This window comes from Capra hircus, chromosome 28 (assembly GCF_001704415.2).
Source record: "Capra hircus breed San Clemente chromosome 28, ASM170441v1, whole genome shotgun sequence".
Lineage (NCBI taxonomy): Eukaryota > Metazoa > Chordata > Mammalia > Artiodactyla > Bovidae > Capra > Capra hircus.
The window spans coordinates 39,249,643-39,275,170 of NC_030835.1; the positions used below are offsets into that span (position 1 = coordinate 39,249,643).

Sequence of the window (25,528 nt, forward strand, 5' to 3'; positions counted from 1 at the left end):
TAAAGTACTGCAATTTTTCCAGAGCCGAATTGACCTGGAGGAAGGGAAATGCCAAACTCCAGTTTGGCTTCAGCCTTCCATGTGGGGAAAGGGACATACCCAATTCCAGCCCATTTCCAGTATTCTGGGAGGTGGATCATAGAGGATCCTGCTGTGATTTATGTCGGAGAGTGTTTTGTCTATGTTCTCCTCTAGGAGTTGTATAGTTTCTGGTCTTACGTTTAGATCTTTAATCCATTTTGAGTTTATTTTTGTGTGTGGTGTTAGAAAGTGATCTAGTTTCATTCTTTTATAAGTGGTTGACCAGTTTTTCCAGCACCACTTGTTAAAGAGATTGTCTTTACTCCATTGTATATTCTTGCCTCCTTTGTCAAAGATAAGCTGTCCATATGTGTGTGGATTTATCTCTGGGCTTTCTATTTTGTTTATTGATCTATATTTCTGTCTTTGTGCCAGTACCATACTGTCTTGATGACTGTGGCTTTGTAGTAGAGCCTGAAGTCAGGCAAGTTGATTCTTCCAGTTCCATTCTTCTTTCTCAAGATTGCTTTGGCTATTCGAGGTTTTTTTTGTATTTCCATACAAATCTTGAAATTATTTGTTCTAGTTCTGTGAAAAATATGGCTGGTAGCTTGATAGGGATTGCACTGAATTTGTAAATTGCTTTGGGTAGTATACTCATTTTCACTATATTGATTCTTCCGATCCATGAACATGGTATATTTCTCCATCTATTAGTGTCCTCTTTGATTTCTTTCATCAGTGTTTTATAGTTTTCTATATATAGGTCTTTAGTTTCTTTAGGTAGATATATTCCTAAGTATTTTATTCTTTTCATTGTAATGGTGAATGGAATTGTTTCCTTAATTTCTTTTTCTACTTTCTCATTATCCGTGTATAGGAATGCAAGGGATTTCTGTGTGTTGATTTTATATCCTGCAACTTTACTATATTCATTGATTAGCTCTAGTAATTTTCTGGTGGAGTCTTTAGGGTTTTCTATGCAGAGGATCATGTCATCTGCAAACAGTGAAAGTTTTACTTCTTCTTTTCCAATTTGGATTCCTTTTATTTCTTTTTCTGCTCTGATTGCTGTGGCCAAAACTTCCAGAACTATGTTGAATAGTAGCGGTGAAAGTGGACACCCTTGTCTTGTTCCTGACTTTAGGGTAAATGCTTTCAATTTTTCACCATTGAGGATAATGTTTGCTGTGGGTTTGTCATATATAGCTTTTATTATGTTGAGGTATGTTCCTTCTATTCCTACCTTATGGAGAGTTTTTATCATAAATGGATGTTGAATTTTGTCAAAGGCCTTCTCTGCATCTATTGAGATAATCATATGGTTTTTATTTTTCAATTTGTTAATGTGGTGAATTACATTGATTGATTTGCGGATATTGAAGAATCCTTGCATCCCTGGGATAAAGCCCACTTGGTCATGGTGTATGATCTTTTTAATGTGTTGTTGGATTCTGATTGCTAGAATTTTGTTGAGGATTTTTGCATCTATGTTCATCAGTGATATTGGCCTGTAGTTTTCTCTTTTTGTAGTATCTTTGTCAGGTTTTGGTATTAGGGTGATGGTGGCCTCATAGGATGAGTTTGGAAGTTTACCTTCCTCTGCAATTTTCTGGAAGAGTTTGAGTAGGATAGGTGTTAGCTCTTCTCGAAATCCCAGCCCAGTCCATTCTTTCCATTCTGTTCCACCTAAGGTGGGGATGGGACTCAGAAGCACTTGTGAAGTTTACCGTCTAGAGACGCAGGGTCACCAAAATACGGAACTAATCACTGGACTGTAGAGTTTCCCTACCCTCATGTATTAATACCATATTACTAAAGGTCTGTTTGCCATACTTCCTTTAACCTCTTACATGTCTGGCTACCAAGAAAAAAAATTACAAGGCATACTGAAAAGCGGAAAACACAGTTTGAAGAGAAATATCAAGCATTGGAACCAGACCTAGCTATGACAAGGATATTGGAATTATCAGACTGGGAATTTAAAACAACTATGATTAGCATGCTAAAGGTGCTAATGTATAAAGTGGACTGCAAGCAAGAACAGATGCACAATGTAAGCAGAGAGATGGAAATTTCAAGAAAGAACCAAGAAGAAATGCTGGTGATTAAAAGCACTCTAACAGGAATGAAGAATGCCCTTGGTGGGCTTATAAGTAGATTGGACACGACTGAGGAAAGAATCTCTGAGTTAAGGATACGTCAATAGAAGCTTTCAAAATGGAAAAGCAGAGAGAAAAAAGACTGAAAAACCCCCAGAATATCCAAGAACTTTGGGACAACTACTAGAGGTATAACTAATGTGTAATGGATATACTAGAGAAGAAAGAATGGACTGTGACTAAGAATGTCCCCAGATTAATATCAGACACTAAACCGTATATCCAGGAAGCTCAAAGAGCACCAAGCATGATAAATGCTGAAAAACTACACTGATGCATAGTACATTTAAGTTGCTGAAAATCAAAGATAATGAGAAAATATTGAAAGATACCAGTGGATAAGAACACCTTGCCTATGGAGGAAGAAAGATCAGAATTACACCTGACTTCTCCTCAGGAACTGTTATGGACACAACTGTGTCTCCCCCCAGATTCCTACTTTTAAAACCTTAGCCCCCTATGTGATGATATTTGGAGATGGGGTCCTGGGAAGTAGGTTTAGATAAGGTCACAAGTGTTGGGTCCTCATCGTGGGATTAGTGCTCTTACATGAAAAGTGGATGGATAAAGGAAAAGGATTTTAAAAAATCTCTTACATCATGGTTTTTCGTTTACTCCTAGCATTTCAGTTTGACTCCTATATATAGTTTCTGTCTCTTTTTTGAAATTACCCATCTGTTTATGAATGTTGTCCATCAATTTCTTGATCTTTTTACACAAATTACAGTTATTTTGAAGTTAAGGGTCTGTAAGATTCCTGGCTTTTTCTTGTCAGACTGTGGACTATACTCTTGTGGACTTTTACATCCGATATGGAAGCATCATTCATCAGTATTTAGTTTTGTGGAGAACAAGAATAAGACCGACTTTAATTTTTCCAGAATTTTTGTATGTCTTTCTTATCTTCTAAGGTTAGAAAAAAGTAATGGACTATGACTAGACTTGGATCTCTTTCTCTTTCTGGAATGCTATGAACACCTATCATTCTGAAGACTTACAAATGGGTTAAGTTTCTCCCTCTTATTTCTTGATTAATGATGTTATTGCTTGTGTCTACATGATCTCTTTTCTGTTTTTAATATAATTTTGTTTTTGTTTGTCTTTCATGCCTCTTATTCTTTTTTTTTTCATGATCTTTCTGTATTTTTAAGTGGTCCTTTGTGTTCTGGTGTGGTTTCTAGAGTTTCTCATTCCAATAACAACACATATTTGTTGAGAAATTATGATAAACCAGCAACTTTCCATTTGGTAACAGCCTGCCAGAACTAAACCATAAGTCACCGTTACCCCAGACTCACAGGTCCCATCGCGCCCATACCTGACCACACACTGCGTTTGTATCACCTGTCTTCTCAGTTGGACGTTTGTTTTGTGCTCTATAGAAAGTGAGCTAGTTTCTGTCAGAAATACTTAAGGCTCTTTGAGCAAATGTATCTAGAGGTCTTAGGTTTAAAATACAAGAAGAGAAGAAAGCAAAGCAAAGAATGTTACAGCAATATAACCAGCTCAGATGTCTCTTTCCCCTAGAAAAATATGTTATTGATAGAGTTTTAGATAGTTCTGTCAGGAAGCTTCATCCCAAGGAGCAGATATGAATAGGATGCTTAGGGCAGTGGTTGTCTTTACTTCATTTTCTTTGCTCAAGTATCCCAACCCATGAACTGACCAAATAAAACCTACTGCCTCCAGTACAGCAGAGCTGTCCAGGTGCTTGCCAGCCCACAGACGTGCGAGTCCAAGCACTGTGTTGTCTGCCAACCACATGGCCTGCTTCAGCTCCAGCCCTCTCTGGTTTAGTTGATATCAGCAAGGATTTAGTGAGATCTTTTCCTGCTTACTTCCTCAGTTCACTATCCTGTCTCTCTCAAACAGAGAGTGGTAATTTGTATCATGTGTTAGATGTCAAAATTTTCTTTCAGACTAGTTTCATCTGTAAGATAAGATCTGGCGTAAATTCCTTATGCACAAGTACTTTCTCTAGTTCCCAGTATAGACATACGTTTCTATCTTTTTGAATATTTATTGGATATTTAGTGGAGAGGAAAAGCTAGTTTCTTGTGTTCCTTTTTAAAAAAAAAAATGTTTATTGGAGTATATAATGTTGTGTTAGTTTCAGCATACAGCAAAGTGAATCAGTTATACATATACATATATCCACTCTTTTTAAGACTCTTTTCCCATATAGGTCATTTCAGAGTACTGAGTCAAGTTCCCTCTGCTATGTAGTAGGTCCTGGTTGATTATTTTATGTTCAATAGTGTTCCTGGTGCTCCTAAGGCCATATTTACTAGCACCTCACACTTCATCTTTCTTTTCAACTATGAGCCACAAGTAGTATCTGATGGAAATATTCTTTTCCTTGGTTGATGGAAATGGGAACATGCAAGCTCTTTGGAACTGAGGCAGAAGCTGAAAGAATCATATTCATTGGTATTCAAAATTTATTTGTTTAGACATGAGTTTGCCAGGTGCTATAGAGATATGAAAGGAGAAAAAGTCAAATCTTTCTCCTGGGGAATTTAACATTCATCAAAGATGAAGATGTGCTGTAGATGGTCAGAAAAGAAAAAACTTGTCAGAGGAGGTGGCTGTTCAGTGCAACCTTCGACTCTTTTGCCACTGGACCGAGAACCTTCCCATGGACTAAGTCAAGCATGTGAAATGGTTTCATCAGAGTTAGGGATGAATGACCACAGCAGGTGAGGGTATTAACTTACTGATGGTGAAGGGCATGGATGACTGGATATCTCAGCAGAATGCATCAAAGTTATGGATAACCTTTTAGGCAAGGCTAAAAATGTATGTTTTTTGCCCAGTGAGTATTATGAGCATCTCACTAATACTGGTTACCTGAAAGGAACTTATAGCAAAAAGAGGTCATCAGCTCTAAGGTGCTGAGTGCCATAGATAAGCTGATGGCCTCAGCTGTGATGGAAACAAGATATTAAAAAGTTCAATGAATTGACTTCCCGAGTCACTCTATGAGTGGTCAGACTGAAAACCTCACTTCCAGATTCTCTGTCAGTGTCTCACTATTAAATCATACCTACTTACTCCAAACCTTTGACTTATGATGAACGTTTGTCTCATGCATCATGTTTTTGATCAGGTAAGCCTCTTTTAAGAGTGAAAAATAATTCATTGATAATAGTATCATGGTTGAATCTATGGAAGACAGAATATTCTTCCAAACTCAGGATGCTTTCCACAAAGGAGCAACTCATTGGATTTCTTAGATTAATTTCTAAAGGAGAACGTGTATGCTCTGAAAAACCCATTTTATTTGACAAGTGTTTTTTGTTTATTTGTTTTATTTTTGGCCCTTCCACTCAGCTTGGAGAGATCTTAGTTCCCTGACTGGGGATTGAACCCGAGGCCCTGCAATGAATGTGCCAAGTCTTAATCACTGGACCTCCAAGGAATTTACTTGACAAGTGTTCAAGGTTCATTATTACCAGTTCAAATATCATCAAAATTAAAGTACACTCCTGGGATTATGAAATAACTTTTTCTTGCAAAGTTCTTAGAAGGTTTTGGAAACTATTGAAGAAACTGGAATTCAAAAAGATAGAACTGTTTGGGGACTTCTACCTAGCTGTGGGACATTCCCTCACCTCCCCAAGTCCGTTCCTGCCTCATATCAGAAATTGCTAATTGATGACAACATTTTTGCTCACTGATGTCAGCAGGGCTCTGAGATGCCCAGACCATATTACAGGCAGCCAGTACCAAGTGATCAGAGCCAGTCCAAGAGATAAAATCTATTTACCATCCTGGGCTGAGACTTTTATTTCTGTTTTCCTTTCTGTTTATGGCATGCCATCAGCTTAAGTCACTGTTGGATCAGAGTAAATAGATTCCACTTTGAAAGCACACTGCCAACTCTGTTATGGGATTGAACACTTCAAAGACTCTGGGGTTTACTTACATGTTGAAACAGGCTTTTTACCAGGTGAAACTGGGGTTCTTTGAAAGATTTATTTAGTCTCAGAGAGGTATTGACTTTCTTGCTCAGCATAGAACAAGCATGCCTTGTGATAAACAGCATGATCTGTTGTTAGAGAATCTTAATGTTCTATCTTAGTTTTGAAACACCTTTTAGTTAAAAATAGAGCGATTTGCATTTCTCCCTTCTCATTTGTGAGTCCTGAGTATTCTAATGGTCTCAGATAGACTCCTCACTTTAAAAAAATAGCACCTATTAAATGCCGTGAATTGAATGAATACGTTGAACAAATTGGCAAGGGAATCCTTAGGAAAAAAGAAAAAGCTCACCCACATTCAACCTAACATACCCAGAGCTATAATTCCGCTTCTTGTTTAATGATGCTTTTGTTTATGACTTTTATGCTTACACTTTGCACTACTGGAATTGATTTTATTCCCCTTTTATCTCTGCTGCGCAGTGATAGATTGAAGGGCCCTTGTGAGCAATTTCAGCATGTCAGCTGCCTTGCCAAGGATGTGTTTCTCTATATAGATCTTGATATGTATTTATATCCGTGATCTTTATTATTCTCACTTGATTGAAGCAGATTGAGGGACTGGGGTTTAATATTGTTGTCTGGAATATTAATTAGAGGAAGAAATTTTATTCCTCTTTTAATTTCATATTCTTTTTGACTCATCCAAGATGGTAGCAAGTAACATGTAAATGGACTCCCTCACTGACTTAACTATTTGACAGTGATATACAGAATCAACCAGAATATTTGCTGCCTGGAGAAATGGCTCAGTAGTTAATTAGCTGGGCTTTCTATATGTCTGGAAAAACCATGATTTCTATTTTTTATTACCCCTTACAAAGAGATTCTATTTTATTGATGGCAGGGGCATCCAGAGGTGGAGGTACATTATTATAATTTAATGTTTTCCAAGCATCATTAACAACTGCTGTGGGAGAGTTTGCTCACATTCTTGCAGGTACTACAGGGTTGCAGCTAAAACAATGGCTTTCCCCTGCATTCAGATGTTTAATATAAATAGAAAACAAACTCATAGAATAGTTTTAGTTCTGAAATAGACTTTATACATCCCCTATCCCAGCCCCTTCATTTTATTATGTATTTATTTTTATTTTATTTATTTATTATTTATTTATTTATTTTACTTTACAATGCTGTATTGGTTTTGCCATACATTGACATGAATCTGCCATGGGTGTACATGAGTTCCCAATCCTGAACCCCCCCCCTCCCACCACCCTCCCCATATCATCTCTCTGGGTCATCCAGTGCACCATTTTATTATTTAAAGTGAGGAAATAGAAATCCATAGAGCGACGAAGAGACTTAACATTACAGTTCCAAATCTTATGTCTTTTCAAAATGTCACTTCCATGCCCTTCTCCCTAGCACATTTGAAGTATACATATATTTTTCTAGTCAAAAGAACCATTCGCAGGCATATAAGATACCTTGTAGATCCATGGTACTTTAATTTTCAGAATAATTTCCCAAGTGTTTTCTCATTTGTCCTTTTTTTTAATAACTCCATGTAATACATAAGGAAGGTAATAGCATTTCTATATTCCAGTGGTGAATGTGAACACAGAGTGCTGAAGCTTTTGCCTAAGGGCACATGGCTAATTCACATTGTTTTTTTCCAATTGTAAAATGGATTAGTAATAACTACTTCATATGAATGCTGTCAGAAGTGAATGAAATTAAATTGATAATGTATATAAAGTGCCTAGCTCAGGGGTTTTCATTAAATGCTGTGGTGGGCAGGATTCTGAGAGTGCCCCAAGACTCCTGCCCCCTGGTGTGCCCACACTGTATAATTTCTGCCCTCTGAATGTGGGTGATCCAGGAGTACAATGAGGTGTCACTCTGTGATTAGTTAACGGCATCTGGCAGAGGTGGAGGGATTTTGAGATGTAACCAAAGTCCCTGATCAGTTAACTTGAAGTCAGTCAGAAGAGAGATTATCTGGATGGGTCTGACCCAGTCAGACACGCCCTTTAAGAGAAGGTTTAGAGGTCAGAGACAGAAGGAAGAGCAGAGACCCTCCCCGTGGCCAGGAAGAAGTCAACAGTGTTGCAAATGGCCCATGGCGAGGACTGCGTGTCACGAGGATGGCCTGTCAGATCTCGCGCAGATCCCAGCAAAAGCCAGCAAGAAAATTCAGTCCTACAGCTGCAAGGAAACTGAATTCTGTCAGCCAGAAGTGAGCTTGGAAGAAGACCCAAGTCTCAGTAAAACTGCTGCCTTGGGTGACAATGCAGTCTCGTGGATTTCAGCCTGATGGGACCTGAGCAGAGGAACCAGTCACGCCATGCCCTGATGCCTCAGGCAGTACCCCGCAAGATCATACACTGTGCTGTTTAAGCCACTGTTTGTGGGGATTTGTTGCACTGCAGTGGAAAACCAACACAAATGGAAAGTATTATTATTAATAGCATAATTAGTTGATGGTGATGATGTCAATGAACATAATGGTGGTGCTGTTAATAGTAATACGTCTGAAAACAAATTCCAAGTTGTAATTCACTTTTATTACTCTAGACTTCAGATTATATTTTATGGGTAGATCCATGTCACTCCTAGCTGTGATGGAGTGGGAATTACAAGTCTTTTAGCTGTCTGGACAGCTATTAAGGTTGGGCAGAAGGGCAGATGAATATTAGATGAGCAGCAAGTACTTTCTGTCACATTCGCCTCCTAGAAAGTTGAACAAGTATAATTGATCTCTTGGTTTTCCCTGGTGGCTCAGCAGTAAAGAATCTGCCAGCAATGCAGGAGACATGGGTTCGATCCCTGAGTTATGGGGAAGATTCCTTGGAGAAGGGAGAGGCAGCCCGCTCCAGTATTGCCTGAAAAATTCCGTGGACAGAGGAGCCGGGTAGGCGCCAGTCCATGGGGTCGCAAGAGAATCGGACATGACTTTGTGATTAAACAGCAACAACACATTGGTCTCCAAACCAGTCATCATTGGTTAGATCCTTAAACTAATGTTGGACGCCTCTGACAGTGGCAGTGGACACTGATATGGGGGAACAAAAACAGGAGGAAGAATGATAGCTCAGTTGTTCAAAATGGATATGCAGTTGTTGAGTAAAGTAAGATCTGGAGTCAGATTTAGATAGGATGTACAGAGTTTAAAAGGATCAAATCCAGGACGTGTAGTGAAATCAGCATTGGTAGGATTTGGTGGCTGTCCAGTTTGTAGAGTGGTGGATAGGGAGAGGGGAAGGTGGGTGGAAAAGAATCCCAGGCCTGCACTATGAGCAGTGGTGGTCCCAGTGGAGATGGAAAACTCTGCGAGTCCTGGCCGTGCCAGTGGGAGTATCTCCCTTCCAGAATTCTGTGGGCAATATTGTCCTTTTGGTGTTCATGTCGATTCTTATCCATTCTGAATATAATTAGTTCTGTGGGAAATACAGATATTCCCACAATAAGTAGTACAGTAGAAGGCTCTGTTTCCTCATATTTAAAATGTGATCCCTGGCTTTAAAGATAGGCTATAGTCTGGACGTGACAGTGTATGTCATGCAGCTAGTCAAGCTCTTGCTTGGTATATCGGTTCTATTTCGCTGAGTACTTTTCTTCACCCCTAGTTTGACCATGAGCTCCTAAAGGTCATGACTATGGTTTATATATGTTTCTTTTCATATTCTGTAAAAAGTCCACTGTTGCCTAAAAGATACTCTATAAACTTTTGGATTGAATAAATGCAGATGGCAGAGAAGAGGGCTATGAGAAGGAAGGTGAATAGCAGTATTTTCCAGAAAGTTTGTGCGTATGTGTGTTTGTGTGCTTACTTATCTATATTTATCTATGTTGGGTGGTTTTGTTTGTTTGTTTAGTCACTAAGTCGTGTCTGACTCTTTGGAACTTCGTGGACTGTAGCCCACCAGGCTTCTGTCCTTGGGATTTTCCAGGCAAGAATACTGGAGTGGGTTGCCACTTCCTTCTCCAGGGGATCTTCCCGACCCAGGGATCGAACCCACATCTCCCGCATCTCCTGCACTGGCAGGTGGGTTCTTTATCACTGAGCCACCAGTCAGTATTTTCCAGAAAGTCTCTCTGTGTGTGTACTTATTTATCTACATTTATCTATGTTGGGTAGTACCTGTCAGTCTTTCTTGCTAGCGAATGAGCTCATTTTCCTCCAGTACCTATTCTTAAAGGTCAAACTGGCCTTTTTTGACCACAGCGTGTCGCTTGTGGGATCTTATTTTCCCAAGTGATTGAATCCAGGCCCCCTGCAGTGGAAACACTGATTCCTAACCATTAGACTAGCAGGAAAGTCTCATTAAAATAGTCTTGAATTATAAACATATGCTGTTTTTTCACAAAAATGAAAAAAAGGTATGAAATAAGGAAAACCTTCTTCAAGGAGACAGTGAAGTCTTACTCATAGTATTTGTTAATGTGATCATTTATTTACTTACTGAAAACATATTGACTGGCTGTTATGAACTAAGCTCATTGCTAGGTCCTGGGGCTGCCCCCTGGGTGTTCTGGGACCATGGGGGATATCAACAGGGCTGCTGTGGGATGAGCTTTGTGGGATGTGCTGGGGGGGCTTTGGAGGTGACCAGTGCACACTCGGAAGTGCCCGCTAGTCGCATGGTGACCCATGGCCGTGAGATATTAACAGAATCTGATCTTTCTGGAACTTGAGGGGCACAGAGTTTCTTTTACTTCAATATAAGATTCATGTCAAAATAGTCCTAGAAATAGGACTTATATCAAAGTGATATGATCTAGGTCTTATTTTAGAATATGTGAAAACCTGGATTCAGAAATGCCCTGATGTTTAATGGGCTAACAAAAATCTATTGCTTTTCCCTTAAAATGAGTGTGTGAATCTGATATGAAGGGCATAGCAAAATGAAATCTGGTCCATTTGCTTCTCTTTATGACCAAACTCTGTTTTCCCTGTAAATTCCATCATAGAGATGTCTCAGATTTTGCAGAAAAAAAATGCTGTAACTAGGATTCTCTTTAGAGAGGTACTTTCATACAAAGCTGAACTTCCTTATGCGTTTTCATCAAAAGAATTCCCAAATGCATATGAAATCTACCACAGAATTGTAGGACTATTAGACAGTTTTATTTCTACCTCATAAAAATATTTCAAAACCTGTGGGAGTTTTATGAAGCCAGCACTCATCAATCCATATCATTCCCAGTTCAGGGGCCCATGAGACTCCTCTCAAAGCAAATTAGGGACATTGATTTTTGAAGCAAACTGTCACATAATATACACTTCATATCAGTGCATAACATGTTTTAAATCTTATCTCTGTCCCTCAAAATTTATGTATTTGTGTGTATATATATGTGTGTGTGTGTATTTGTGTGTCTCTGTATATTTGTGTATATATGTGTTTAAAATAAATTTTATATACTTACGTAATATTCAAGACAAACATGTACATTTAAAATATGAAACTTTATTTTAAATGTCAGGTGTTCTACTATATTTTAAAAAGTCCATTAAAAATGTCAGTCAGTATCTCCTCTCTTCCTTTCTACTTCTCTTTGCAGAAATAAGACTATTTGAGCAATAAACTAAACTTTTCAGATAAAATACCCAGTGCATTTGATCATTTTCTTGCAAAATCCTTCTTCAGATCTGTGGTTCTGATCTTCCTCAAGTGTCAATGTTTTCTCCTCTGTCCCAAAATTAAAATTAAAATATCCTGGGACTTCCCTAGTGATCCAGTGGTTAAGACTCCCTGCTTCTACTGCAGGAGACAGGGGTTCAATCCCTAATTTGGGGAACTGAGATCCCACATGCTGCACAGTGTGGCCAAATAAATAATTTATTTATTAAAATACATTTAAAAAATTAAGAAATATAAACATCCTCAAATGCATTTTTTTTTTTTACTATATTTCTGAACTTGACGGGCTCAACTCCTGCTAGAAGTTTGGCTCCTTAGCTGCTCCTGAGTCTGTGGAAAGCCCCATCCATCCCACAGTTAGTCTTTTACAGGGTTCCCACCCGTGCAGGGCAGACCTGCCCAAAGAGCCTGGACAGGGAGGCAAGCCCAGGCCCTGCAGGGAGTAGTAGGTGCAGTGACTCGGGACTGAACAGCCTGGAGGGGGACTGTCAGATTAAGGAGAAAGGAATGGAAGAAATGGACAAAGCCATTTTATCTTTCTGTGTCCCCTCCACCACAAATCTCAGTTTTGTAAAATGATCCTGAATAGTTGCTTCTTGTTCTCAGTTTGTTTATTTAGTTGTGTGTGTGTTAAATTGCAGAGCTGTAAAAGCAGTGAAAGCATAAGAAGAGACATTTCCAGCAGTTTCTTCTTCCTTCTTTCTCAGGCAAGCTTGTCTCTTAACTCTCCATGGAAAATATCTGGGTTTTAAAATAATTGGGAAAAGGAAATGCTAATGTTTCCCTAATTGTACTTTATTGAGTCATCAACGTCAGGAAGTTTTTCCTTAAATTACATCCAGATTCCCTTGCTGATGTCAAAGATTATTTCCTTTAGTTTTATCTTCAGTCAGTGGCACCCAGCTGTCTCTCTTCCCAGTGCAGAAAGTTTGGGGTTGATAAACCAGAAAGGTTATTTCCCTTCAGTGTATTTTCTGCATGCTTAATTCTTCCTGTGAACTTCATATATGTTTGAGAGTGGTACCTTTTAAAATCTTTTTTAAGTTTTTAATTTTAAACTTCTTATTTTATATTGGAGTATAACAACTTTTGTGATAGCTTCATTTGGACAGAAAAGGAGCTCAGCCATACATATACATGTATCCATTCTCCCCTAGACTCCCCTCCCATCTTCGCTGCCACGCAACACTGAGCAGTTTCCTGTGCTATACAGTAGGTCCTTGTTGGTTATCCGTGTTAAATGTAGCAATGTGTACATGTCAGTCCCAGACTCCCAATCTATCCCTTTCCCCCATCCTTCATCCCTGCTAACCATAAATTCATTCTCTAAGTCTGTGAGTTAGCGTGGTACCTTTAGAATTAACCTAGAAGTATACATTCTTTAGCATACCCAGGCCATGCTTGAGTGCAGGTTCATATAGCCTTGAAGAATTACACCCTTGCATGACTTGAGATATGCTCTTCTCAAGTTCATTCCTTTGCAACCAAGCTCTTTAGTCAGGCCTCTAGAAATCTGCCTCTGAGCCCCTCACAAATAACTTCTTCCTTTGGGCTATCACCCTACCACGTGTTATAACAAACCCTAAAACAGGCAGGTATCTAAAAAGATGTCCAACACTATTGAATGGCAGAGATACAATAATGAAACAACCTCTAAAGCTGGGAACTTCTATCATTTACAGTGATACCCAGCCTTTTGAAATGGGAAGTCATGAGATGTCCACACACTTTGCACAGTTGGCTGTAGAAGTGTTTAGGGTGGTGTAAGGTACAGTACACTGAAGTAGGGGCTTGGTCCTGATCTTGCCACTTTGAGTGAGTCTCTTCCATTCTCTCTATTTTATTATTTGATTTATAATTTGAAGGGATGATATTCTCAGTTAAGAAGACATCTTCCAAATTGAAAATAATCTTTCCTGAAGACGGCATGGTTTTGCAAATGTTGGCATTCTAAACATGAAAAAATAACTTGTATATATCCAAATAGTCTTTCTAGCCATGATTTCATGAGAAAATTGCCTCCTATTTTGCATATTATATAACTGCATCTGTTGAAAAAATGAACAAGGCAAAGAACTTGGAGCTTGAGGGTGTTGCCAGTAGAAAGCCTAGGGAGATCCAGGGGGTCTGCCTTTTTGGAGTCTGCCCAAGCTCAGAGGAGCCCAGGTTCTTTCTGGGAAGAGTTGTGTGAGGATCTGAGGTTGGGGTGGAAAATACACACAGCCACACCTGGAATTTGAACTCCTTGCCAGCCTTCACCTCACCCTGCTTCTTGGAAGAATAAGTGTGCCACTCTAGCGTCATCTCATTTTTACATTGTTAAAGGAAATACTGTCCCTTTTGTCCTGTCCCTGTGGCCACAGAGCTGTTCATTCATCTAACAAATGATCCTATCTCTTATGTCTCCTGCATTGGCAGGTGGGTTCTTTGCCCACCAGGTTCCTCTGTCCATGGAATTCTCCAAGCAAGAATACTGGAGTGGGTTGCCATTCCCTTCTCCAGGGGATCTACCTGATCCAGGGATCGAACCCAGGTCTCCTGCATTGCAGGCAGATTCTTTACCATCTGAGCCACCAGGGAAACAGTCTTTATCACTAGCATCACCCAAAAAGGAAACAGGCTTAAAAGTTTGCCCAGTATCTTTGTGCTAATAATCAGCAGAGTTGGGAGGGAACCGGCAGTCCTGCACCAGAGCCCATGCTTTTAACTACTGCTCTGCGCTGGGAAAAACCAACCTTCTGTGTTCTTGTAGATACCTAAATAAAATGATCTGGGCAGTTCCCTTCTTAGGTCTGCATTGCAGAGTAAGGAAGTAACGGTTATTCAAATCTAGGGCATTGGTACCATACATATTTATTAAGGACCTTTCAGGGCCTGGGCCCTGCACAGAGTGTTCAGAAAACATTGGGGTAAAACATGAGTCTCTGCTGTCAATAGGCTCGACCCAGTGGAGGGATCACAGATTAATCAAATGATCTTTATACAGACCTGTAGTGACAAGCTGAGATAAATGCTAAGAAGTAGAGGGAGGGCAATGTCCCTCCCCTCTAACTCCACTGTTTCACGTTAGATATTTTTACCTCCTGTTCTCTTGCCTACTAACTGCTAGTTTAGTAGGTAAAGAAGGAGAGTCCCTCAGTACTAGGAGCTGTCCTTTCACGTTTGCACTGCAGAGATTTAATTAAGTAGAGAGTAAATGAGAAAAGAATTAGATAAGGGTATTGGGTGAATAAAAGTAGGTAAACTTAATTATTTAAGTATATTTAGTTTCACTTTAATTTATTGTCTGCAAAGACCATCCATCATGGGTGTCCTTTCTTTTCCAATTAATAAAAAACTAACATTAGCATACTACTTTGCACCATGGAAGGCCGTTTCAAATATCATTAAGGCATTGCAGCAATATTTCAGGAAGGGTGTCATTGTCACCTTTTTACAGAAGCAGAAGCTGAACCACTAAGTCGCTTCCACAGAATCATTCATTCCAGGAAGTGATGAGCCTGGAATCCGCTTCTGCTGACATATATTCCCCTGATTTGTTTCTCCTTGTTCCTTTTGGGGACCATTATTTTCATGGTCATGGTTACTAAATCCTTCTCATAGTGATTTTTTCTGTTTTGCATTCTTAATGGGCTGCATTTGAAAGGAAGGCCTCTACCTTCACGAAATTGTGAATTAAACATGCAAAGAGGCAAGCACAGAGAAATCAGAGGGAGGAAATGGCGTTTAGCAGGTTTCTGTCTTTTGGAAAACTTTTTGTCCATGTTTTTGTAACAACCAAGTATGGGATGAAAGAGGAGAAGGTTCAGGTGGGTGTCCAGAGCAGGGAGAGGAAGAGTATAGGTAAGGATGGCAGGGGTCAGCTCCATGAACCCCCAGTACCCCCAGAGCCCAGCTTGGGCCTCCCAGAAGCCACTGCAGGGGAAGGATGGTATTCTCCGCATTTCTTCTGTGTGAGGCTCCACTTAAATGCCACTCTCTGGACTCATTGGAACCTCTGCTTCCTGCCCAGCGAGCACCCAGCACCAGGCACTTCCCTGTGCATTGCCTGTCACTCCTCATCACAATTACTTGTATTCTTCCCTCCCTCGACACCTGTGCTGTTCTCCACAGAGTTGTGCTCCTTGGTGCCTGCACCTGGGAGGTGGCCAATAAATGTTGGGCGAATGAACTTTCAAGAAAGACTAAAACTCCCAAGTTCCAGAATAAATTGCCTGTCACTGGGGGTGTGGTTGGAATGAAAAAAATTAGTTTTAAGTTCATGAGATATCTTTGCTCCGATAGTCTATCATTTCTGTGGCATTTTACTGCCTGACCCACATTCGATCTAAGCTACCTATTTTCTTCACCTTCTTTTCTTTCTTTCTTTCTTTTTTAATCTATATAATGTTTTATATATCTTTATTATTGAAATCCTTTCTGCCAAGGTGATATTGAAGGTGGTGAACTGCACAAGAATATTTCTTTTTTTTTTTAATTGGAGGATATTTGCTTTACAGTGTTGTGCTACTTTCTGCCGAACAACAATTGTGAATCAGCTGTAAATATACATATATCCCCTTCTTCTTGAGCCTCCCTCCCACTCACACCCAGCCCCATCTTCTTTCCTTGTTGAAACATTTTTTACACAAGGGTCATAGAAGAGGGATGAATGTAATCATGAAAACTGTAATTGTGTAGTCATTCTCTCAAGGATGGGTTGATGTGGTAACATTGGTGCCAAGTACAGGTCAGTTCAGTTCAGTTCAGTCACTCAGTCCTGTCCACCTCTTTGCAACCCCATGAATTGCAGCACGCCAGGCCTCCCTGTCCATCACCAACTCCTGGAGTTCACTCAGACTCACGTCCATCGAGTCAGTGATGCCATCCAGCCATCTCATCCTCTGTCATCCCCTTCTCCTCCTGCCCCCAATCCCTCCCAGCATCAGAGTCTTTTCCAATGAGTCAACTCTTCACATGAGGTGGCCAAAGTACTGGAGTTTCAGCTTCAGCATCATTCCAAGGGAGATGCAAACTGCCCCTCCCCAGAGAATCCTGAGAGGGCAACTCCTACCCATGCCCACAAGTAACAGGACTAAGATATCTTAAAAATTGATGTAGATGTGTATTAAAGATGGTTCTAATGCAAGGGGAGAGCTTCTATTTGTCTGGGAAGTGAGGGAGATTGCACCAAGCAGTTGGGACTTTTTATACTGGGCACTGAAGCATGGATAGGAGTTCACCAGGCAGAGGTGAATGAACTTGGTTCATTGTGGAAGAGCTCTCTGGGCAGATGAAATGTTGTACATGAAGGTGGGGTGGTGGGGACAAGAGGCAACACATTTTTATGGTTTTGCTGCTGTGACTCTCCTAAATGTGTAGAAGGAGGCTGAAGAGTTGAGCTTGGGCCAGATCCTAGTTGGGTTATTAGCTTCCTGTGGAGTAGATTATTTTGGGAGGCAATAGGAATCTCTGAAAAATACTGATTGAGGGCAATCATGTAACTGATTTGCATTTTATGGAAGGAGGTCCACTCTTTTATTACAAGGGGGATGAATCATGGGGTCAGTGGAATGAGGAGTGTTGTGGGGAGGGATGTGGAGACCATCGTTAGATCTTCCCATTTTGAAGCGGTTAACAATAGCCCTGGAATGAGACAGTGGAAAGCTGAGCCAGTTGGATGCAATAAAAGGAAGGGACCAATTGGAGGTGCATTGCAAGGTGCATCAATGACACATTAGGACCAGCTGACTGTGGATAGAAGGAGAGGAAACAGCCCAGGACAGTCTGGCACAGAGCACTGGGTACCAGTCACCAAGTAGAGGCTGCAGTGAACCTCTCATAACCAACAACTTTAAAAAATGGCCGGGTGTATAGAAAAGTACCCTTGCAGCAACCCTGGTGTATGTGTTATTTTCTGAAGAACAGCAAGCTAACACAGTGTTCAGAGATGAGATGTAAAGTAACTTAACCAAGGCCACGCAGCTCATCCCTGGCAGGACTAGGATTCAAATCCACATTGGCTTGCCTTGAAGCCTGTGCTGTGAGGAGATGCCCCACGTGACAGAAGCAGTGGCAGGTCAGGAGCATCCTGCAAGGCTGACGGGGGCACTGGAGGAGAGGAGAGAGTACCCTGGCTTTGCAGGGTAACTGAGGTGGGGAACCTTTGCATTTTTATTTTACTTTATTGACAGCTAGTTGGTTTACAATATCATGTTAGTTTCATAAAAATGTCAGCAACCTCAACATCTTTATAGGCAGGGAAGTTTTTGTTCAGTTGCTACGTCGTATCTGACTCTTTGCAGCCCCATGAACTGCAGCATACCAGGCTTCCCTGTCCTTCACTATTGCCCTGAGTCTGCTCAAACTCATGTCCATTGAGTCAGTGATGTCATCCAACCAGGCAAGGCAGTAGGGACCAATGAAAAAAAGAAAACTACAGACCAATATCACTGATGAACATAGATGCAAAAATCCTTAACAAAATTCTAGCAAACAGAATCCAACAACATATTTAAAAGATCATACATCATGACCAAGTGGGCTTTATCCCAGGGATGCAAGGATTCATCAATATTTGCAAATCAATCAATGTGATACACCACATTAACAAATTGAAAGATAAAAACCATATGATTATCTCAATAAATGCAGAGAAAGCCTTTGACAAAATTCAATATCCATTTATGATTTTTAAAAAAAGCCTCCATAAAGCAACATAATAAAAGCCATATATGGTAAACCCACAGCAAACATTATCCTCAGTGGTGAAAAATTGAAAGCTTTTCCCCTAAAGTCAGGAACAAGACAAGGGTGCCCACTCTCACCATTACTATTCAACATAGTTTTGGAAGTTTTAGCCACAGCAATCAGAGAAGACAAGGAAATAAAAGGAACCCATATTGGAAAAGAAGAAGTAAAACTCTCACTGTTTGCAGATGACATGATCCTCTACATAGAAAACCCTAAAGACACCACCAGAAAATTACTAGAGCTAATCAATGAATTTAGTCAAGTTGCAGGATATACAATTAATATACAGAAATCCCTTGCATTCCTATACACTAACAATGAGAAAACAGGGAAATTAAGGAAACAATTCCATTCACCATTGCAATGCAAATAATAAAATACTTAGGAATAAATCTACCTAAAGAAACAAAAGACCTATGTATAGAAAACTATAAAACACTTATGAAAGAAATCAAAGAGGACACAAATAGATGGAGAAATATACCATGTTCATGGATCAGAAGAATCAATATAGTGAAAATGAGTATACTACCCAAAGCAATCTATAGATTCAATGCAATCTCTATCAAGCTACCAACGGTATTTTTCAGAGAACTAGAACAAATAATTTCACAATTTGTATGGAAATAAAAAAAACCTCGAATAGCCAAAGCAGTCTTGAGAAAGAATGGAACTGGAGGAGTCAACGTGCCTGACTTCAGGCTATACTACAAAGCTACAGTCATCAAGATAGTATGGTACTGGCACAAAGACAGAAATATAGATCAATGGAACAAAATAGAAAGCCCAGAGATAAATCCATGCACCTATGGACACCTTGTCTTTGACAAAGGAGGCAAGAATATACAATGGAGAAAAAACAATCTCTTTAATACCTGGTGCTGGGAAAACTCGTCAACCACCTGTAAAAGAATGAAACTAGGACACTTTCTAACGCCACACACAAAAATAAACTCAAAATGGATTGAAGATCTAAACATAAGACCAGAAACTATAAAACTTCTAGAGGAAAACATAGGCAAAACACTCTGACATAAATCACAGCAGGCTCCTCTATGACCCACCTCCCAGAGTAATGGAAATAACAGCAAAAATAAACAAATGGGACCTAATTAATCTTAAAAGCTTTTTCACAATGAAGGAAACTATAAGCAAGGTGAAAAGACAGCCTTCAGAATGGGAGAAAAAAATACCAAATGAAGCAACTAACAAAGAATTAATCTCAAAAATATACAAGCAGCTCCTGCAGCTCAATTCCAGAAAAATAAATGACCCAATCAAAAAATGGGCCAAAGAACTAAACAGACATTTCTCCAAAGAAGACATGCAGATGGCTAACAAACACATGAAAAGATTCTCAACATCACTTATTATCAGAGAAATGCAAATTGAAACCACGATGAGGTACCATCTCATGCTGGTCAGAATGGCTGCTATCCAAAAGTCTACAAGCAATAAATGCTGGAGAGGGTGTGGAGAAAAGGGAACTCCCTTACACTGTTAGTGGGAATGCAAACTAGTACAGCCACTATGGAGAACAGTGTGGAAATTCCTTAAAAAACTGGAAATAAAACTGCCATACAACCCAGCAATCCCACTGCTGGGCATACACACCAAGGAAACCAGGAACAGACACATGTACCCCAGTGTTCATTGCAGCACTGTTTAAAATAGCCAGGACATGGAAGCAACCTAGATGTCCATCAGCAGATGAATGGATAAGAAAGCTGTGGTATATATACACAAAGGAATATTACTCAGCCATTAAAAAATGCATTTGAATCAGTTCTAATAAGGTGGATGAAACTGGATCCTATTATACAGAGCAAAGTAAGTCAGAAAGAAAATACCAATACAGTATATTAATGCATATATATGGAATTTAGAAAGATGGTAATGATGACCCTGTATGTGAGACAGCAAAAGAGACAAAAGAAAAAACTTTTGGACTCTGTGGGAGAAGGCGAGGGCGGGATGATTTGGGAGAATGGCATTGAAACATGTATATTACCATATGTGAAATAGATTGTCAGTCCAGGTTCAATGCATGAAACAGGGTGCTCAGCGCGAGTGCACTGGGATGACCCTGAGGGATGGGATGGAGAGGGAGGTGGGAGGGGGGTTCAGGATGGGGAACACATGTACACCCATGGCTGATTCATGTCAATGTATGGCAAAAACCACTACAATATTGTAAAGTAATTAGTCTCCAATTAAACAAATTTTTAAAAGAGAGGATATCTGTCCTCCATGTCAGGGATGTGTGTGGACTAAGAGGAGGACTTCGTGGGCATGAAGAGCAGGTCAGCCCAAGAAAGAAGGAAGGACCCCTGTCCCTGGGCATGGGAAGAGGGGGCTGAGAGGGCACTTTGCTGACTCCAAAGGGAAGAGAAGAGGAAGGCAGAGAATGCTTTTCTCACTGCTCTGGAATTCATTGGCAAAATTGATGGGAAGAATCAGGAAAATAACAGGTGAAGCCTTGGAGCCTTCAGGACCCCAGAGACTCCCTGCGCTAGCCCTGAGAATAGTGATCTGAGAGCTTGGAGGAGCCCTTGGTGGAGACTGGACGCCTGGAGGTGCGTCAGCGGCTGGCCTTGCCTCCTGACTGCTCCGCTGCAGCTCTGCAGCCCCTGAGAGGCTGCGTGCTTTCAGTTCCTTCCAGATACTGCTCTCCAGGTCCTGGAGAGACAGGACTGGGGCAGAGACAGAAGGAATGCATTTTAATGTCTAGGAGGGAGAGACTTGTGAAACTGAAACCCCTCTCTGTTCCCGGTATAACGTAAACTCCTTCAGGCCATCTGAGTGGTTACAAGTATAATCTGAGCACGCTTGACTCAGTCACTTGTATTTTTGATTTTAAGCAAATGAACAATTTGTCCTTATCAAATAAGGCACTCGGTGAGTTAAGGGATCAAAATCTTAAGGGAGAAGTCTTGGAGTCCTTTCCTCGGTCCAGCTTTCAGAAGCCATTGGCAGATTCTCTTGATGGAGGAGGTTGAAAAGGCTAAATATACAGAGGTTTCCTTCCTTGTGTAAAAGACATGATGCTTCTATCAGGAAGGAGACCTTGGTCCCAGATCACTGCACTGCTCACAATGGGAACACATATTTCCTGTGTTTCTTCTTTGCCCTGGGTGCAGTGCCTCGGTTATTGGCATCTGGGCTGATATCCAATTAATTGTGAAGTATCTTGCTGTTTTCCTTTTGAGCCGTTTTTCTCTTCACGGAGCCTAAGTCCACTAGTTGATTTGGTTTCTTATGCCACATTGACACACGCACAGGAGATGCGGATTTAATCCCTGGGTCAGGAAGATCCCCTGGAGGAGGACATGGCAACCCACTCTGGTATTCTTGCTTGCAGAATCCCATGGACAAAGGAGCCTGGCGGGCTACAGTCCATAGGGTCACAAAAAATTGGGCATGACTGAAGTGACTGAGCTCGCATGTACTCACTCCCTTTTAAACCATTGATTAAATAAATATTAATAAATACAATCTTTATAGTTGTTATTAAGTATTGTATTGAATTCAAAAGCAGCAACATGTGTTTAATGTTTCATCTTATAAAGTCCTGTACTTAATTTCAGAAAAGATGAAGTTAAATATTCTTATCAGTCAGTCAGTCAGTTCAGTCGCTCAGTCGTGTCCGACTCTGTGACCCCATGAATCGCAGCACACCAGGCCTCCCTGTCCATCACCAACTCCCGGAGTTCACTCAGACTCACGTCCATCGAGTCAGTGATGCCATCCAGCCATCTCATCCTCTGTCATCCCCTTCTCCTCCTGCCCCCAATCCCTCCCAGCATCAGAGTCTTTTCCAATGAGTCAGCTCTTCGCATGAGGTGGCCAAAGTACTGGAGTTTCAGCTTTAGCATCATTCCTTCCAAAGAAATCCCAGGGCTGATCTCCGTGTACAATTTGTTTGAAATGCCCCCTCAAAATCAATGCTGGCACATTCATGGGCAAGATTTCCAGGAGCCATCAGGTGCTTGCATGTCCACTGGTGGGAATGATCCCAGAGCACCATGTCTATCCAGCTGGACCTTGGGGAGGCCAGCTAAGTATGTTCTGGAATGCAATCCTGCTCTTCCACACCCAGCCGTGGAATGACTTGGCTCTCTGATCTTTTGCTCAGGAACCCTGGAGCACGCAGCACATCCCGGCACTGTTTTCAGCTTTCTGTGGCCTCTTGGTTGCACTTTCCTACCATCTGAGCAGGCAGAGCAGCGACCCTTCTGTGCTCTTGTGAGTAACACACACACACACACACACACACACACACACACACACACACACACACAGAGCTATCCACTGGCCCTGCAGCCTCACCCTCTCATCCAGTGCTCAGGGTGCTTGAACTCTTTCCCTGTTAAACTGCTGGTCCCTGGGTGATGGTGAGAGAAACCCGGGACTAACCAGAAATGAATGAAAACCAGAGGTCAAGTTCAAGGACATACTGAACCTTGGCCCTGGTGCTTTTGGGGTAAAACTCACAAAGCCAGTGATAGATGTCCTCTTGTACCCAGGCACTGTCTTTGACCCTCCCTTGGGGAATTGTATGAGAAGCACCAACCTTGACAAGTAGTCCCTCTGGGTCCGTGAAGTGGCATCACTGCCTTTATGCCAGAGGGATAAAGTCTACCCTGGGGAGACTAGACTCGCATCTCTGGAAGGAAAGGTTTTGTTTTGTTGCTTTTTGTTCTTAGTATGGCCAGTGCCCTCTGGATTTAAAGTGAAGTCTGTGCCAAAGTTTTAAAATGTGTGTAATAATAACCCTTAGTCACTAGAAAATATATCTTCAAATCTTTCCTTTCTTTGTATCTTTTAAGTATTTGATAAATATGCACTTTGGACCTGAAAACCCTTCAGGTGATGCCATAGTTCTAGGTACCAGTCAATCAATTCAGTTAGGCATCAACCATCTCATTTGACCACGTTTATGGGAGATGCAGAGACCTAGATTCGATCCCTGGGTAGGGAAGATCCCCTGGGGAAGGAAATGGCAAACCCACTCCAGTATTCTTGCCTAGAGAATTCCATGGACAGAAGAGCCTGGTAGGCTACAGTTTGTAGAGTCACAAAGACTTGGACATGATGAAGGGACTAACACAGGGGAGATACTGACTTAAGTTATAAAAGCAGATGTAAGTGTTTGGGGGGAGCAGAAAAAGTGATAGTTTTAGGCCGTCAGGTGCAGCAAAATGAAAGACGTGGAAAATCAGAAAATTTAAATATCATTTGCACAGATTTTCTTAACAAATATTTTACCTCATTGAGGGCTGGCTGAAATAATCTCTGTGAGCTTAGCTAGCTCATGATGGTCAATGGGACCCGTACCTGCTGTGGACAGCTTTAATCTGGATGGAATTTGAAAATCCACCCATTGTCTTTGTGATCACCTGTACACACTCCCTTTTTTTTTTTTTTCTACATTATGAACAATTTAAAGGAGAGAACACTGGCTTTTGTCCTTTGTGAGTGTGAGGTCAAAGGTGAAGCTGTTTCCCTCAGACTTTGAAATAGGCACATCTTTTTTTTTAGACTAAAGCAGTATTTCTTGAATTTTAATATGATGGGAATCACCTGAGGATCGTGTTACACTGCAGATTCTGATTCAGGTCTAGAGTGGGGCCCAAGATTCTGCATTTTTTTTTTTAAGGTACATATTTTGAAAAGTAAAACTTGTGTATTTTTTCCATTTTCAGGTCCTTTATTCAGTGCAAATTGCTTCATAAATTTTTACATCAAAATCTAGAAGAGTTAGCTTCAGACCCTCTGCCCATGAAGATGAAAGAGTCTGTGGTAAGACATTTGTGCTGTATAATGTATGAGGGAGCATCACTTGACTTGGTGTGAAGTAGACTGTTGAGCTGCCTGCTCAAAGGGTGTAGACACTCTGAGTCTCTGGAAGGCAGATGCTGTTCGGTCTAATGCAATTTGCCTGGATATTCAAATGAGCCACCTTCAGACAGTTCCATGCACTACTGGCCCCAAATAACAGGCAGGATGGGCATGAATAGAGCTTGCCCATTAAATGTTCAGCCAAACTGCAGTCCTCTCTGCATCTTCTGCCTCTGTCTCCTGCTGAGTTCAAGGCATTCCTTCCTGTGTATTTTGATTCAAGGTTGACATCTGCACATCCCTTGGGAGGGACCCTTGGGCTTTAGCCTTATGGCTAGGATGTTGTGGGCTTCCCAGGTGGTAAAGAACCCACCTGCCAATGTAGGGGACGTAAGAGACGTGGGTTCTATCCCTGAGTTGGGAAAATCCCCTGGAGGAAGGCATGGCAACCCAGTATTCTTGTCTGGAGAATCCCATGGACAGAGAAGCCAGGGTGGGCTATGGTCCATATAATTGCAGAGTCAGACATGACTGAAGTGACTTGGCATGCATGCTAGGATTTTGTGGACGAGGCCGCCATATTGGTTGGAGCACAGAAGAGGAAAAGGAAGGAGGAAATGAAGGAAGAAAGAAACTAAAGGCTGTACAAAAGAGACACAGATGTATAGAACAGTCTTTTGGACTCTGTGGGGAGAGGGAGAGGGTGGGATGATTTGGGAGAATGGCATTGAAACATGTATAATATCATATAAGAAACAAATTGCCAGTCTAGGTTCGATGCAGGATACAGGATGCTTGGGGCTGGTGCACTGGGATGACCCAGAGGGATGGTATGGGGAGGGAGGTGGGAGGGGGGTTCAGAATTGGAAACACGTACACACCCGTGGCGGATTCATGTTGATGTATGGCAAAACCAATACAATATTGAAAATAATAATAATAAAATAATTTTTTTTAAAAAAGAGTGAGTGAGAGACCATGTACATTAAATCTAGGGGCAAGAAATTCTCTTCAGCCCCTCCCTCCCAATTATGACAGGAAATGTACATATGTATGTGATTGAGAGAAGGGTAATGCAAAAATATATAAATTTAGATATATACATTTAAGTCACATACATATGATTATCTTTGCAATGAAATTCCCAACCAGGTCTGTATCATAATGTTATAAAATTTTACATCGGCTGTTTTTC

The 25,528-nt window shown here is 40.9% G+C and overlaps 1 protein-coding gene across 1 annotated transcript in view; it reads left to right on the forward strand.

Annotated features, from left to right (window-relative positions):
* The window catches only part of PCNX2 (pecanex homolog 2 (Drosophila)), a 309,639-nt gene that overhangs the window by 103,860 nt on the left and 180,251 nt on the right, over positions 1-25,528 (forward strand). Inside the window, exons 16-17 of the mRNA XM_018042531.1 lie at positions 22,628-22,737; positions 24,198-24,294. Coding sequence (XP_017898020.1) covers positions 22,628-22,737; positions 24,198-24,294 — 207 coding nt within the window. The remainder of the gene's footprint in view (positions 1-22,627; positions 22,738-24,197; positions 24,295-25,528) is intronic.